Source organism: Chlorella variabilis (genome assembly GCF_000147415.1).
Source record: "Chlorella variabilis unplaced genomic scaffold CHLNCscaffold_5, whole genome shotgun sequence".
NCBI lineage: Eukaryota > Viridiplantae > Chlorophyta > Trebouxiophyceae > Chlorellales > Chlorellaceae > Chlorella > Chlorella variabilis.
In genome coordinates this window covers 1,510,247-1,525,705 of record NW_005435083.1, presented here as the reverse complement: position 1 = coordinate 1,525,705, position 15,459 = coordinate 1,510,247, and the positions used below count along the sequence as shown (strand labels likewise).

The 15,459-nt window shown below is 67.4% G+C and overlaps 5 protein-coding genes across 5 annotated transcripts in view; 2 read left to right on the top strand and 3 right to left on the bottom strand.

Annotated features, from left to right (window-relative positions):
• CHLNCDRAFT_34754 (hypothetical protein) overlaps positions 1 to 1,672 on the bottom strand; it is a gene marked incomplete at its 5' end in the record, with an annotated part of 5,937 nt that extends 4,265 nt beyond the window's left edge. Inside the window, 6 exons of the mRNA XM_005849573.1 lie at positions 124 to 206; positions 344 to 465; positions 688 to 817; positions 917 to 1,000; positions 1,084 to 1,200; positions 1,442 to 1,672. Coding sequence (XP_005849635.1) covers positions 124 to 206; positions 344 to 465; positions 688 to 817; positions 917 to 1,000; positions 1,084 to 1,200; positions 1,442 to 1,672 — 767 coding nt within the window. The remainder of the gene's footprint in view (positions 1 to 123; positions 207 to 343; positions 466 to 687; positions 818 to 916; positions 1,001 to 1,083; positions 1,201 to 1,441) is intronic.
• A 1,286-nt stretch (positions 1,673 to 2,958) lies between these two features.
• CHLNCDRAFT_21212 (hypothetical protein) lies at positions 2,959 to 7,398 on the top strand (the record flags this gene model as incomplete). The annotated part of the gene is made up of 14 exons (XM_005849830.1): positions 2,959 to 3,255; positions 3,471 to 3,558; positions 3,770 to 3,905; positions 4,056 to 4,150; positions 4,317 to 4,429; positions 4,623 to 4,706; positions 4,908 to 5,004; positions 5,216 to 5,362; positions 5,530 to 5,649; positions 5,858 to 6,129; positions 6,313 to 6,438; positions 6,635 to 6,765; positions 6,963 to 7,147; positions 7,271 to 7,398. Coding segments are annotated over 14 exons (2,019 nt in total), but the record flags the coding sequence as incomplete, so codon positions are not given.
• A 343-nt stretch (positions 7,399 to 7,741) lies between these two features.
• On the top strand, positions 7,742 to 9,620 carry CHLNCDRAFT_143140 (hypothetical protein; the record flags this gene model as incomplete). Its single annotated transcript, XM_005849829.1, has 5 exons — positions 7,742 to 7,753; positions 7,846 to 8,096; positions 8,231 to 8,594; positions 8,701 to 8,902; positions 9,019 to 9,620. 5 exons carry the CDS (start codon positions 7,742 to 7,744, stop codon positions 9,618 to 9,620), a joined length of 1,431 nt encoding a protein of 476 aa, XP_005849891.1.
• Positions 9,621 to 10,015: 395 nt separating this feature from the next.
• On the bottom strand, positions 10,016 to 11,057 carry CHLNCDRAFT_143139 (hypothetical protein; the record flags this gene model as incomplete). The annotated part of the gene is made up of 4 exons (XM_005849572.1): positions 10,016 to 10,093; positions 10,246 to 10,371; positions 10,503 to 10,700; positions 10,785 to 11,057. The coding sequence occupies 4 exons, from the start codon at positions 11,055 to 11,057 to the stop codon at positions 10,016 to 10,018; spliced, it is 675 nt and encodes a 224-aa protein (XP_005849634.1).
• A 348-nt stretch (positions 11,058 to 11,405) lies between these two features.
• On the bottom strand, positions 11,406 to 14,676 carry CHLNCDRAFT_34749 (hypothetical protein; the record flags this gene model as incomplete). Its single annotated transcript, XM_005849571.1, has 9 exons — positions 14,361 to 14,676; positions 13,806 to 14,129; positions 13,444 to 13,574; positions 12,957 to 13,266; positions 12,594 to 12,811; positions 12,324 to 12,452; positions 12,064 to 12,144; positions 11,835 to 11,936; positions 11,406 to 11,660 (listed from the first exon to the last, which is right to left on the bottom strand). The coding sequence occupies exons 1-9, from the start codon at positions 14,668 to 14,670 to the stop codon at positions 11,406 to 11,408; spliced, it is 1,860 nt and encodes a 619-aa protein (XP_005849633.1). The 5' UTR covers positions 14,671 to 14,676.
• Between the last annotated feature and the right edge of the window lie 783 nt (positions 14,677 to 15,459).

Sequence of the window (15,459 nt, the reverse complement as noted above, 5' to 3'; positions counted from 1 at the left end):
TGGGGGGGGGTGGCAGCGGGATGAGGGGACGGGCGCAGGGTGGCGGGGCAGGCGAGCGCGAATCGAGCACACATGCACGTGTGCCCGTCCCCAAAGGCTCTTTGCATGTGACGGTGCCAGGACACAGCACCGGTATGCAGGCAGGCTGGCAGGCGGCCCCACCTCCTCTGGAACTCCAGCTCATCGTACTCAAACACAGGCAGCAGCTCGACTGCAGGACGGGCGGGGCAGGACAGGCAGGCTCAGCGGGGCAGCCAGGACTGTGTAGGGTCGCCGGCATGCCTTGCGAAGGGGTGGCAGGCACTGTCCTTGGACTTGCCGTTCTTGGACACCCCCAGCCCACCAACTCCCACAGCCCGGGCTGCTTGCCTGCGTTGATGCCCATCTCCTTGAAGTGCTCCACCTTGGCCGCCACACCCGCATACGTGCCACGCTGCCCCGCAGGCAGGCCGCTGGACTCGGCGGCTGCAGGCAGGGGTAATGGGTGATGGGGGGCGCCGAGCTGATGCAAAAAAAGAGCAGGTTGACGTGCGGGCCGACGTGCTGATGCCAGCGTGCACACCAGGTGGCCCGGCTACCCCTACCCCTGTCCCATCATCCACCCCACAAAACAGGACCAAGGAAACCCCGGCGGAAAGTGTCTCACCACCACCCAGCCACCCACCCACCGACCCACCAGCCACCCACCGGTGAAGAGGCGCACGGGCAACTCAGCGATCACCAGGTCCTTGAGCGGGATGTCGGGGCGCTTGTAGGCGGCGCCCCAGTCAAACGGCTCCGCCTCAAAGTCAAAGGTGCCTCGGAACACGCTGCCCTCCTGCAGCGGCGGGCAGGCAGGGGGCGCGCGAGGTGAGAGGCGGGGGAGCTGGCAGCGCGGCATGTGCAGCGCCAGGTTGTGGGCAGGTGCGAGACTCGCCCTGGTCTTGAACTGCTCGAAGTCGTCGCGCTTTCCAAACACGGCCCGCCCCTTGACATGCTTGGCGTAAGGGTCCAGCAGGATCTGATGGAAAGTGGGGGCAGGCCAGCATGGGGGGCAGGCTAACAGAGATGGTGTCAGGGATGAGGCTGTGTTGGCAAGGTGACGGCACAGCAGCAGCAGCAGCAGCGGCAGGGGTGCGTGCGTGCCTTGTTCTTGTCCCAGCGGAAGGGCGTGTCCCAGCCTCCCCGGCCGTCCACCTTGTAACCGTACAGCACCTTGGACTGCAGCACAGCACAGCACAGCACAGCACAGCACAGCACAGCACAGCATGACAGGCAGGTGAGCAAACGGGCAGGTGGGACGTAGACCGAGGATGCAGCAGGCAGCGAGTGCAGGCCAGATGCACATGAGTTTGCTGCAGCGCTCAGCCGGCGCCAGCGTTACGCCACATAAGCAACGCGTGCCGCGCAGTACCGCATGCCCGTCGTGCTGCTGCACGGCTCGGCGGCGGCTGGCGCCCACCTGCGGCAGCCCCGCCACAAACGCGTGCCACACGTCTCCGGTGCGCTGCAGGGAGGCCTCCATCACGGGTCGGTCGTCCCAGTCGCGCAGGCAGAGGGTGACGGAGGAGGCGTTGGGGGCATACAGCGCAAAGTTGACGCCCGGCTTGGAGCCAGCGGCGGGGGAGGCGCCCAGGGGCGACGGGGTGCCAGGCTCCTGCTCCAGGCTGTCGGCAGAGAGCGGGGCGGGCATGGGTGCTGGCGCGGCGGCAGCTTTGGCCTTGGCCGGCGCCACTGTCGGCTCGGCGGCTTCCTCTGCTGGGGGAGCTTGCGCCCGCGCTTCAGGCACCGCCTCCCGGGGCTTTGGCGGGACGCGGCCTCCCGACTCGCGATACGCCCGCAAGGCTGTCGAGGCCCGCTGCTGGTGCAGGGGCTGCCGCCACGGGCGCCCTTGGCTGTGGAAGCTGGGAGTGGGCTGCAGGGCAGGACAGCAGAGTTGACAGATTGCCAGAGGTGGCGGGCGTTGGTGGCAGGAGCGGCGGCGTTGCCTGAGCGCCAGGTCAAACGCCCAGGGAATTGCACCCTATCGGCGCGCCCCCCTCACCTGTCCGAACGGCCCTGGTGTGCTGGCCAGGGCCTGCCTGTGCTGCACGGCGGCACCAAACCCTGCCCTCATAGAGGCCTGCTGATCGAAGGTCTGTTGCTGCCCCCAGCGAGTTGTGGGATCGATCTGGAAGTCACGCAGGATCAGGCAGAGAGTTGTGAGCAGTCGCCCAGCGGCTCAAACAGGTGGCGGCTGTGCGTTGGTGGCTGTTCCGGTGCCTCTGTTGTCGATCAGGGACAGCACTATCAGCACCCCCGCACGCTGATGGGCGCTGGGAAGCTCTCCTTTTCGGCATGTTTGACAGGTCAGCCGCCCCGCCCATGTGGCACCGCAGGGGGAGATATGAGGCTGCAGTGGTGCAGTGGCACATCCATCTTACCAACACTGTGCGCAGGAGACAGTGCAAGGGCTGCAAGCGCTGCATGCGTTGCATGTCTTTTGCCAGCATCACCGCCATTCCTCCATTTGCATCCCGCAAACAAAGCCTCTTGGCACTTGACATACATCCCACTAGCGGCGGCCCGGCTGGTGCACCCCGCCGCAATGAGCAAGCGCAGTGCCAGGGGCAGCAGGCAGGCCGAGGTGCTGCCTGCCCAGCAGCCCGAGGAGCTGGACGCGGCAGAGCTGCAGCTGTCCAGCGATGAAGAGTACGACTCCGACGACTCCGACCTGGCCAGCCTGAGCGGCAGCGACGGCGAGGGCGGCAGCGGCGTGGACCGAGAAATCGAGAACGCGGTGCTGGGCTACATGGCGGCGGCAGAGAAGCAGCGGCAGGGCGGCGGCGGCGGTAGCGACAGGTGAGGGCTGGGCTGCACGGCTCCGCGGGCCGTGGTGGGAGCCGCCCGGCACGCCTGTCGCCGCCGCTGGCCGCCCATCCCACATGCCCCTAGTGCTACCGCTCATGCTGCAGCGAGAGCAAGGGAGAAGAGGAGGAGGAGGAGAGCGACAGCGACGAGGCGGGCGAGGGCGACGAGGAGGAGGCCGGCGCGCGGCAGGGCGGCGCCGAGGCGGCGGCCGCCGACGGCGGCGGCAGCGGCGGCGAGGAGGATCCAGACCCGGCCAGCGACTCTTCGGAGGACGAGCGCCCCAACCGCAACACCATCGGGGATGTGCCCCTGGAGTGGTACAAGGATGAGGAGCATGTGGGGTACGATGCGGAGGGGAACAAGCTGGCGCGGCGGCCGCGGCGCGACCGCCTGGACAAGCTCATCGCCCGCAACGACTCCTCCAAGGTGCAGCGGGGCCGCACGGCTGCCTCGCAGATAGCCGCCTGGCTCGTGCTGGGCTGGGCTGGGCAGCGCTGGCTACGCTGCTGTGTGGCCAGTGGCAGCTCCCATGCCTCGCAGCTGCCCACCTCGCCTCCCTCCTCCTCTCCTCCGCCTGCCCTCCTCCGGCTCACTGCCCCGCCCTCTGCCCTGCCTCCCTTCCTCCCCCGCCCCACCCCCAGGAGCTGCGCACCGTGTATGATGAGTACAATGACGAGGAGATTGTGCTGAGCAAGGAGGAAATGCGCATGATACAGCGCATACGCGCGGGTGGGTGGCGGGGCCGGGACTGGGTTTGGGGCATCCGGCGCATGCGCTCGGGCGGAAGGCAGTGTGGGCAGCAGTGTGGCTGGCCCCCTTTGGGAGGGTCTGACGAGCGGCTGCAGCTGCTGCTGCTGCTGCTGAACCAAGACCCGCTGCCTGCGCGTGACCGGCGCCGCCTGCCCTGCTGTTGGTTGCCCCCATGCACCCTGCCCCGCAGGCCAGTTCCCGCACGTGGAGGTGGACCCCTTTGAGCCCGAGGTGGACTGGTTCACGCGGGATGTGGAGGTGATGCCGCTGAGCGGGGCGCCCGAGCCCAAGCGACGCTTTGTGCCGTCCAAGTGGGAGGAGAAGAAGTGAGTGGGGAGAGAACGGGGAGGAGGTGGTGGTGGTGGTGGGCGTCGAGCCAGGGCATAAAGGAGGGCTTAGGTGCGGCTGTGTGTGTGCTGGGGGCGCTGACCCACTTGCCTTGCTGCTGGGCCGGCTGTGCGGCTGGCTGTGTGCAGGGTGGTGAAGCTGGTGCGTGCGCTGCGCAAGGGGTGGATCAAGCGGGAGGAGGCGCCCGAGAAGCCAGAGGCATACCTGATTTGGGAGGATGATGGTGAAGTGGCGGCAGGGTGGTGGCAGTCGGGGCCTGCTGGGGGATGTGTGGGTTTCCACGCCTATGCGTGTGTTGCGCTGTGTGTGAGGTACTCGGGTGGTTTCGATGCATCCCTCCGCCTGCTGACTCGGCGCCCGCCCGCCTCCCTGCTCCCCGCCCGGTGCAGGCAAGACGCTGGACAAGACGGCCACGGGCCTGACGTACATCCCCGCGCCCAAGCTCAAGCTGCCGGGCCACGAGGAGTCGTACAACCCGCCCAAGGAGTACCTGCCCAGCGAGGTGGGTGGCGGTGGTGTGTGTGTGCGTGTGTGTGCACACACGAGTGTGCAGCTGTGTGCCTGCGTGTGAGGGAGAGGGAGAGGGAGAGGGAGAGGGTGCCTTGGCTGCGCATGGCTGCACCGGACACCCTGCGGCAGCGGCACGCCAAGGCTCTAACCAGGTGACCCTCCGCCACTGGGCCTGAGTTCTGCAGGAGGAGAAGAATGCGGCGCAGCTGGCAGAGGAGGTGGAGGAGCGGCCGCAGTTTGTGCCCACAGCCTATGATTGCCTGCGGCGGGTGAGCGCGGCATGCGCTGGCAGTGCGGGTGCTGTGCTGGCGTCCAACCTCCCGCCTCATGCAGTGCAATCTTGCATCACCACCCTGCCGTAAAGGACCTACACATCTACGCCGATCGAGCGCAACTCCCGGCCCACCCCGCACACGCATCTGACCCGCCAACCCACACCCTTTGCCTCCCTCCCCCGCACACACAAGCAGGTCCCCGCCTATGCCTCCTTCATCAAGGAGCGCTTTGAGCGCTGCCTGGACCTCTACCTGTGCCCCCGCACACGCCGCAAGCGGCTCATCATCGAGGGTGAGGGCGGCAGCCGGGCTCGCGGCTGCCGCTGTGTGTATGTGTGTCTGGCAAGCACCGCTCGTTTAGCCCACCGTGAATCTTCCCTGGCCTGTTTGGCCACGCGCCCGGAGCCCACCTGCATTCGCTGAGATGCCCGCTCGCCTCCCACTGCCTTCCGCACCCTCACCCACTCGCCCCTCGCCCTGACCGCGCCCCCTGCCCGCCACAGACCCCGAGGTTCTGGTGCCCAAGCTGCCCAAGCCTCAGGACCTGCAGCCCTTCCCCGCCCTGCTGTCGGTGCGCTACACCGGGCACACCAAGCCCGTGCGCAGCGTGTGCCCAGACCCAACCGGCCAGTGGCTGCTGTCGGGCTCAGGTGTGTGCTGCGCGGGCTGCCTTCATTGATCACTGTTCCCAGGCCAGCAGCCGCTTGCACCTGGCATGCCCTGCACTCATCTTGCGCTGACAGACACGGCAACGGTGCCGAGCGTCTTTTTGTTTGCCTTGCGCTGCCTGCCTCCCTCTCCCCACACACGATTGCAGACGACGGCACCGTCCGGCTGTGGGAGGTCCGCACGGGGCGCTGCATGCGGGTGTGGCAGCTGGAGGAGCCGGTCAGCTGCGTGGCGTGGTGCCCCTCGCCGCAGCTGCAGCTGCTGGCAGGTGGGTCTTGCGGCTGCCTCGTGGATTGCCCAATCCAAAAACCTGCTTTTCCCATAAGCCTGCTGCTGCCGGGAGCCTTTGCTTGGCAGGTGCTTGGCATTGGTGTAGCAGCATGTGAAGTGCAGATGCTGCTGCACTTGGCAAAGCGGCTGCCTGCCCTGCTGCTGCCAAACGGCAAGCCTGCATCCTCCATCTCTCCGCGCTGCAGCTGCCTCTGGCAAGCGGCTGTTCCTGCTGCCCACGGGGACGGGGCATGAAGAGCAGGAGGCGGCCACTAAGCAGGCGCTGGCGGCGTGCACAGCCAGCAGCAGCGCCGGCGGCGGCGGCATAGAGGAGGGGCAGCTGGTCAGCTGGCAGCGATGGCAGGGCGGCGGCGAGGAGGGCGGCGCGGTAGTGCTCCACAAGTTTGCCATCAAGCACGTCACCTGGCACACGCGCGGTGACTACTTTGCAACCACAGCTCCCGCAGGCAACACGCAGGTGCCTGTGGAGGCCACCAGCTGGGTGTGGGGACCGTTGCTGTCTCCTTGCAGTCCTCCGGGGCTGGTGGCGTTCTGGTTCTGCTTCTCGGCCTGCGCAGCACTGCATATGCCTGCGGCACCGCTGCCTGCTGCGCCCTGATGCCACCGCCACCTCCCTTGCCCGCCTGCCTCCCTCTCGCAGGCGGTGCTGGTGCACCAGCTGAGCAAGGGCGTGAGCCAGAACCCGTTCCGCAAAAACCGTGGCCGCGTGGTGCGCGTGCTCTTCCACCCCGCCAAGCCTTTCTTCTTCGTTGCCACCCAGCAGAACGTGGGTGGCGGGCCCGGGGCGCCGGCGGGGCAGCAGGGGGCAGGGGCCGCAGATCGCGCAGGCCTTGGGCAGCCAGGAGCAGCCAGCAGCAGGCATAGGGCTGTGCGTGCATGCAGCCACACCCAGCCCTCCCTCCCTCCCTCCCTCCTGACCATGCTTTCTTTCTTCCCGATCTCTCTTCCTTTCCTCCCCGCAGGTACGCGTGTACAACCTGGCCAAGCAGGCGCTGGCCAAGAAGCTGGTGGCGGGCAGCGGCGTGATCACCAGCATGGCGGTGCACCCCAGCGGCGACCACCTCATCGTGGGCAGCGAGGACAAGCGGCTGTGGTGAGCGGGCAGGGGTGGCGGTGGGTGGGGGGTGAATTGGGCGGCTGCCCACCCGCAGCTGCCCATGCGGCCAGTCGTGGAGGCCGGCAGCGCAGGTCACCGCACCACTGGCCGCCTCCAGCACCCGACCTTACATGCTGCCCGCCTGCCTCCCTCGTCCCCTCACCCCCCTGCCACTGCCCCTTCCTCCCCCGCAGCTGGTTCGACCTGGACCTGTCGTCTAAGCCGTACCGGTCGCTGCGGTACCACAACTATGCGGTACGCGGCGCCGCCTTCCACCGCACCTACCCCCTCTTTGCCTCCTCTTCCGACGACGCCACCGTGCATGTCTTCCACGGCATGGTGTATGCCGACTTGATGACCAACCCGCTTATCGTGCCGGGTGCGTGCACGCATGTCGCTGGGCTCAAGGCCTCAAGAGTGTAGGGGTTGGTACTGGAGGGCCCTTGCGGCTCGCCAGGCCGCTCACCCTCTCCCTGTGTGTGCCGCTTGCTGCTGCCTGCAGTCAAGATTCTGCGGGGCCACGAGATGGTGGACTACCAGGGGGTGCTGGATGTGGCCTTCCACCCCACGCAGCCCTGGGCCTTCACCGCCGGCGCCGACGCCGCCATCTGCCTGTTTGTCAACCCCTGAGTGGCTCAGGGCGATCAGAGCTATTTCACTGTTGTCCACCCATTCTGTTGAGCTGTGTAATGAGGCGAATGGCTTGGAAACGTGGTCCTGTGAGGACTCCTCGGGGAGGGGAGCAGGCACCTGGTGCCAGCACGGAGTGCCTGGGGACTGTCGAACTTTGCGGATCCAGACCCGGCCCGCCCGAGCAAGATGGGGGATGTTCAAGCCAGACGCTTTCACGTTCAAGCAAACGAACAATATGCCGCTCGCCTGGCCCGTGCCCGGCGCAGACGGCCCCCCACCCGTGCTGCCTTCCAAGCAGGAGAGTCCAGAGGCCGCAGTGCAGGCAGCAAAGGAAGGGAGCATGGCGCTGCAGGTGAGATGGGGGGGGTAGCAGGTCGCCTGCGCCGCTGCTGCCTGCTGCAAACGCCATGCCGCCCTCTCTTTAATCTTGCCCCTAAACTGCAGGCGCTGGCGGCGAGCTCCGGCTTTGCGAGGGCCTTTGAGCACGCCCTCAACACCCACGCCGCCACGCGCTCCGCAGCCACCGCGCCGCTCTCCCAGCTGCCCGCCGCCTTTGCCGCCGTCGACCTGGGCCCCGTGCTGAGCGAGGCCGCTGCCTTTGCCGCCATCACCAGCGCCGACGGCATCCAGCGCTTCCTGGTGGCGCCGGAGCGAGGCGTGCGGGCCCTGGTCCGCGACGCGCTGCAGCTGTACAGGTGAGCGCGCGCCGGGAGCGACCCAGCCTGGATGTGTCGTGGGCGGGGATGGTGTGTGTGGGATGGCGTGCACGAGCTGACCGTGGGTTGGATGGCAGGTGCTGATACGGCACGCGTCGCCCGGCCCGGTGCAGTGCGCCAATGGAGCAGGCGGCTGGCGCGGTGCGCGACGCGCTGCTGGCTGCGGTGGAGCTGGCCGCGGGCACAGGGCTGGGCCCAGGGGTGCCAGACTCCCTGCGAGAGCAGGTTTCGGACCTGGCCGCCAACAGCATTCGAGGCTGGCATGGCGAGGCACACAAGCAGCTGGCGTGGCTGCTGGTGGCGGAGCAGAGCTGCCCAGAGGTGGCACGCTTTGCCGACCTGCGCCAGCGCCTGCTGCACCTCCTGGCAAGCCCAGCCGATGGTGGCGGGCTGGCGCTGGAGCCGCAGCCGGCCGCAGCAGGAATCAAGTCGGACGCGGCGCCTGCCCAGGAGCAGGGAGCCCAGCAGCCACTCAAGGTGAGGGGCAGCTAGAAGCTTGCCCACCTGCCCATGACCTTGGCATGCGCACAGCCGAGTGCTTCCCGCCAGCTGCCTCACCTCGGCTACCCGCCCGCATCTGCAGGCTGTGGCTGCCGGCACAGGCGAGGCACACTTTTTCATGGGAGAGCTCCTCAAAAGATCCAGCAAAGGAGCCTGGCAGCGCCGTTGGGTGGTGCTGGACGGCGAGGCCCAAGCCCTGCACTACCTGCACAGCCCGGGCGACAAGCCGGCCAGGGCATTCAGCCTGCGGGGCGCTGTAGTGATGCGGGATGTGCCAGCCCCAGGTGAGAGCTCCCGCTGGGCGCTGGTGGGTGATGCAGAGCATCCCAAATGCGCAGAGCATGCCAGCCATGTGTGCCCACAACTCCTTCCACCATGATTGATCCCCGCTGCCTTGCAGGCGCTGCTGACAGGAAGGAGGCCCTCACTTTCCAGCTGCGTGTGGAAGGCGGCGACTCACTCACTCTGCGGGCCAGCTCCCAGGCAGCCAAGCAGGCGTGGCTGGAGCACCTGGAGGCTGCGGTGGCAGGCGGCAGAGGCGCCCAGAGCATCTCCACCGTGGCGGTGCCCGCCCACCCGCCCGCACTCAAAATGAGCGCCAGCACCAGCAGCACTGAGGATGGCAGCGAGGCAGCAGCGCCAGTGCCCCGCAAGATCAGCACTACCGTTTTCCAGGACGAGAAAGAGATGGCGGCAGGCAGCGAGGCTGTGCCAGAAGATGAGCCGGCGCCGGAGCGGGAGCGGGTGGCAGCAGAGGAGGTGCTGCTGGCAGCCATTGCCGCACAGGCGGCCAAGCGCCAGCCCACAGCTCAGGAGGCGGCTGTGCTTCGGGAGGTGGTGGCAGTGGTGGAGGGGTATGTGCGGGAGGCAGGCGCCAGGCTGCAAGGCCTGACCCAGCGAGTGGTCAGCTCCGGCTTGCTGCTCGAGAGGGCGTCCGTGCTGAGACAGGACCTCCTGAGGATCCTGCTGGAGCCTGGCGCCGCCCCGCCGTGCGTCGACTGAGGCACTGGCAGCTGGCGAGGCAGTTCATCGTGGAGATGAAGGCTGGGCTGGCGGTACAGAGCTAAGGCAACGGATGATTGAGTGAATTGAAGTCCTCCCAAATTTCCTGGGCACCGGATTTAGACCAGTGCCCCTCATTCAGAAGATGTACCCTGTTTTAGCGGTCACCGTCAGTTACAATTTATGCAAACACAAGCCGGCTTAACCGGTGGGGATGAATGGGTGTCGTTGTTCCAGGCATGTAAGCGGAAGATGACGAGCGAGAGTGCTAATGAAACAATCAGTGGGGAGCAAAAATGGCTGGTTCAGGCTGCGCCGGCAGCGCTGGGAACGCAGCCTACCAGCTGCATGCATGTGCATTCACTGGTCGGCTGCCAGTCAGACCGGCAGCTGATTTAGTGCATGGCCTTGATCACTTCCACGATGGAGCCTGCGCTGGAGGCCTTGGCCTCCGCTGGCGACTTGTCGACGCGCTGTAGGCAGCCCAGGGGAATGAGGGCAATTCAGGGACCTTGGCGCGTTGCAGCCAGCATCACATGCACATGCTGCTGCGTCGGATGCAGCGACAGTCCATGGCAGAGAACACCCCAAAATCTGCCCCGCTTGCCTCCGCCTCCCAGCTCACCACTTTGAGCAGCACACCATCATCCACAACCGCCGCATACCGCTGGCTGCGAGCGCCGGGCGCGTCGGGCGCCGCCAGCTCCACGCCCAAGAACCGCGTGAAGGCGCCGTTGGTGTCGGCCACCACCTGCACGCCCCCCAAGCACACCAATCATCAGGTCGGTGCTGCGGAAGCAAAGCAGGAAGTGCGCATGCAGCACCAGCAGCATGCAACGCTGCGGAAAGGACGATCGGCGCTCCCCCATGCCGACGCCGCACCTGAATCTTGCTGCCGTCGCTCAAGCTGAGCTTCTGTGCCCAGCTGTCTGCCGCTGCCGGGTCGCCCACGGCGACGCACAGGATTTTGGAGATGCCCAGCCGCCGCAGCTCGTCACCTCGCTGCAGGAAGCTGGGCACGTGCTGCTCGCTGCACACCTTGCCGCAGTCGGGGACACCGAAAACCACCGCTTTCTCGCCCTGTGGCAATGACATGATGCATGATCGTGAGAAGCAGCAAAGCAGCAGCAGGGTGGCGGCGGCGGCGTGGCGGCGGGCGCCCACCTTGAGCAGCTCAGCCAGCGTCTTCTTCTCTCCCTTGACCGTCAGCCGCACGTCCTCCCGCAGCGTCAGGTCCTTGCGCCGCGACAGCCCGATATGGCAGGCCTCGGAGGACAGGTCCGATTGCTGGTGGCCCTCGGGCACCGCATAAAAGGGGTTGTCGGCGGCGGCTGGCTGCGCGCTGGAGAAGGCCAGCTTTTGCACCAGCGGGCTGGCGCTCTGCTGCTGGGCCCAGCCGCTTAGCCGCAGCCCCGCCAACCTCCTGAGCAGCGCCATCCTTGCAGCAGAAGCACTGGGAGAACCACGGGAGCAGAATGCGCGTGCGATCGGGCGCCTGCGAGCCAGCCCATCGACATTCTACTACCGCCGCCCCAGCGGACTGCCGCCACGTCACAGGCGGTCCTAATCCTCTGGATCTGATCTCAAGCAGGCTGATTACATTGGCAATACACGTGGTACAGAGCTTTGGGTCGTGTCAATTGGGTGAGTGGCGCGTGAAACGTACGCACCACCGGCGGCGGAGCGGCGACCGGAGAACGGCGGCACAGCCAGCCAGCCGGCGGCGGCGCCCATGCCACACCTTCTCGCTGCTGCTGCTGCTGCTGCTGCTCCAGGCGGGCCGCCTCACACGTCCACGCTGGTCAGCTCGCTCTGAGCCCTGCGCAGCATGTCCAGCTTGTGGGTGAGCGCCTCGCGCCGCTTCATCACCGCCTCGTCCTCGCCCAGCAGCCGCTTGAGGGCTGCCTCCTGGTCCCCCGCCACACTGGCCGACATCTCCTCCAGCAGCTTGTCCTTGGACTGCAGCACCATGCAGTGAACGATGGCCTTGGGCACCGTCTGCGTCAGCTGCGCGCACACCTCGCGCACGTAGCCAGACACCTGCGGGCGAGGCAGGCAGGCGTGGAAGCACACACCCAGGCTTGAGAGGCGGCCTCAGCTCAATGCAGCGTCAAACAGGGATGGAGCTACATGGCGTGCAGCAGCGGGTGGAGCACAGACAGCGCGGCAGCCGCGGCAGCGCTTTGGGCCCCGCCGCGTGCCCCTGCCGCCCACCTGGTTGATGATGCGCTTGTAGTGCTTCTCCTCAGGGCTGCCCTCGGGCTCCTCGGTCACCGGACGCCCATCCAGCGTGTACATCACCTTGCCGTCGGGCATCTTGCCCATCTGTGAGGCAGGCAGGTGGGGGCGGCGGCGCGAGGCAAGGTGTTTGTTGCTTTTTGTTTTACAATCAGCCCATCAACCACCAAACACCACCCAACCCCCAACCGCAGCCAGCCCCCACCTGTATGGTGCGGAAGTACTCTGCTGTGATGTAGTTGCGCTCCATCTCAACCATGATGCTCACCATCTTGCGTGTGTCCTCCTGCATGGCAGCAGCAGGGCGGGGCAGGAGCAGGAGCAGTTGGCGCCAGCGCACATTTGCAGCTCAAAGGCAGGGACAGGCAAGCCCGGCAGTGTTGCCGGCGTCGGTGGGCTTCCTGGCAACCTCCCGCAGCGGCCCACAGCCACCAAGCACCGCCCCGGCTGCCCCTCCCGCCCCACCTTGAACTTCTCCAGCGCGCGGTAGGCGGCGGTCACAATCTCGCGGCGCAGAGTGGGGTAGCGCCGCAGCGCGCGCACCTCGTCGCTGTTGGCCACATTGTCCACCATGCGGCGCAGCAGCACAAACACCTGCGGGCGGGGCGGGTGTGCCGAGGCAGGGGCGGGCGCCAGCAGGGTCGGGCCGCGCTGCGCAGGGCTGGCTGGGGGCGCGAGCTGGGCTGCACATCGATGGGCATGCCTGCCAGGCGGCCACCAGGGGTGCCCGCTCACCTCCTCCACCGACTTTTCTGTGGGGTCCTTGAGGTACCCCAGCGCCTCCTCCAGCAGCCGCCGGTACCCCGCCTCGGGCGCCACCAAGTGTGGCTGGATGCCGTCCGCCTCCTCAATCACCCGCTTCACATACCCCACATCCAGGATCTTCTTGAACGGCTGCTTCTCTATCGACTCAGGCAGCCGCTTCTCAAACACAGTCAGGATCAGCTCGCCGCCTGCGGGCGTGGGGAGCAAGCACAAGGGGAAGCAGGTGAAAGGGGCCCGGCGGCAGCCTTCCACCAGCCCACCTGCTGCCCGCTGCATGCACCATGTGCTCTCCCCCCCGGCCGGCTGCCCCACTCCCCAGGCCCCAACACCCACCTCCCTTGCCGCCGTCTATGAGCTTGCCAAAGGTGGTCTCAAACTTGCGGCACAGGGTGAGCACCAGGTGGATCATCTCGCCTCGCGAGTTGGCGGCGGGGCCCCCCATCGCCTCCAGCTCCTTCTGCAGGTCCATGATGCTCTTGTTCACAAAGCCCGAGATGTTGGGCAGCTGGCGGCGCACGGAGGAGATGAGCTTCTCGCTGAGCTCGGTGGACAGGTGGCCCGTGCCCACATTCCTCAGCCCCTGGTAGTCGCTCTTCTTCTGGAAGTACTCCAGCTCCTTGGCGCGCGCATCCCGCATCGACATCTGCACCACAGCACAGCACAGAGAGAGTCAGGCAGGCAGGCGGGGGGAGGCAGGGGCGAGCTGGCAGGGAGGCTGGCGGGCGCGGGATGCAGCAGGCATGCAGGGGTCAGCTAGAGCCAAAGCCAATATGTGGGCGAGCCGGACGCGCTGCCAGCCGCTGCCCAGCCCGCCACCCACCCGCGAGTTGATGTCTGCCTGGCCGCGGTTGACCACGCCGATCCAGCCGTTGCGCAGGCCGTAGGAGTGGCCCTCCAGCACGTCGCGGCAGTTGGTGCCGGGGTCCATGATGTCAATCTTGGTCAGCACGCCTGCGGGGGCACGCAGCGGGCAGGGCAGGGCAAGGCGGGGTGAGGGCGGCAGCAGGGAGAGCACCAGGCCTGATGCAAGGGAGCAGCAGGGGCAGGTGGTGGGTCGTGAAACCACTCCACACTGTGCCACCAGGGGCTGGTAGCCAACCCGCTGCACTGCCCCGCCACTGCCGCAACGCCACCCCGCTCCCCTGCCCCGACCTGCCGCCCCTGCTGCCTCCCGAGCCCCACCTATCGTGCGCTCGCCGGTGGGGTCCACCTCCCGCGCCAGGCGCAGCGCGTCCGAGGTGGCCAGGTCCGCGTTGGCGGGGGTGACGGCCAGGATGATGACGTTCTCGTGCTTCACGTAGTCCCGCGCCATGTTCTCCAGCTCCTGCACGATGCTCTTGGGCTGGCCGTCGATGGGCACCTTGGTGAGACCGGGCATGTCCACCATGGACAGCGCGGGCAGCTGCGGCGACACGATGCGCAGCGTGATGGGCACGGGCGACACGATGGTGCCCCGCTTCTGCGTGTGCCGCATCGTCTCCGCCTCAATCTCCTTGCGGATCTCCTCTGCAGCAGCAGGGCGGGGCAGGCGGGGCGCGGCGGGTGGGGGCAGGCGGGGGCAGCCATGGGCGAGGAGCGGAAGCGCCGGCAGGAGGGTGCGCCTTGGTTGCGGCACCAGCCACGGCGCCGAATCCGCAAGCCGCCTCGCTGCCGCCTGCTGTGCAGCCACCTCCGACCAACCAGGCAGCCACCACGCGCTGCACAGACGGGCCAGCAGGGCGGGGCCGTGCCACCCACCAAAGTCGTAAAACTTCTGGCCGGCCATGTGCCCAAACTCGCCATACTCGCGAGCATTCGGGTCTGCCGCCGTCTCCAGCTGCAGCTCCAGCGGCCGCCGCGTCACGATGCCTGTGCCGCGAGGCAGGAAGTCGCGCCCCACCACCGCCTCGAGCACGCTCGACTTGCCGCTGGACTGGCCGCCCACCACCACAATCTTGGGCAGCTGCCGCGCCAGGCTGGGCAGGCTGCCGCCATCGCCGACCTGCGTGTCGCCGGCGAGCGCAGCAATCTGCGACACGCGGTTCACCGCCTTGAGCACGCTGTCCATGGCGGCAGCGCTTGCTGTCACCCCTGGCTGCCCTGCGGGGGCGCAGACGGCCTGCGGAGCAACACGGGTCCGAACAAGCGCAGCAGGCGGGTTGAGCAGCAGCAGCCCAGAGCAGGCGCGGATGCGGCAGCACAGCTTCTACTACAGCAGCTGGCACCCGGGGGTCGCTGGGCACGGGGAATAATTAGGCAGCAGGCACCATCAAGCAGGGCAGCAGGAGGTCGGCAGCGGGCGGCGGCGGCTAGACCATCTGCCCGAGGCAAGCAGGTTGCGCGGCCCTTGGTTGGCCGGCATTCTCCCACCCCACCCCCGTGCCGCCCCGTGCGCTGTGGCAGGCGCAAGGGCCCAGAGTCAAAGGCAACGCTAGTGATCTGGCGGTGTGAGAGCCTGGCGGGGCCTGCGGGGCCCGGCTGCGCTCGCCGTTCACCTTGGTGGCCGGAGAAGCAGAGGCTGGGGCGGGCTCGGCGCTGGGAGGGGGCTACACGCGGTTAGTTGGCAGCCTGCCTTCAGGCGCCCTGCTGCTTGGCGAGGGGCTGGAGGTGCCGCACTGGATCGCACAGTGGGAAGGGGGAGCGTGCTGCTTGCCCTTGCACTGCCGTGACCTTCTTCCTGGCTGAGTGGGGCGATTATTGGCCATTGAGATCCACACGCGCCCATTGCGCCCGCACATTCAGTCATCGTTGATCGCTATGGCCTCCGGCATGCCTAAGAATCACACTGCAAGGCAGGCCTGCCCCTGGGCTTCTGCGGTTCGCATGTCGAGTTGCGCAAGCCCACCAGGACCGACGG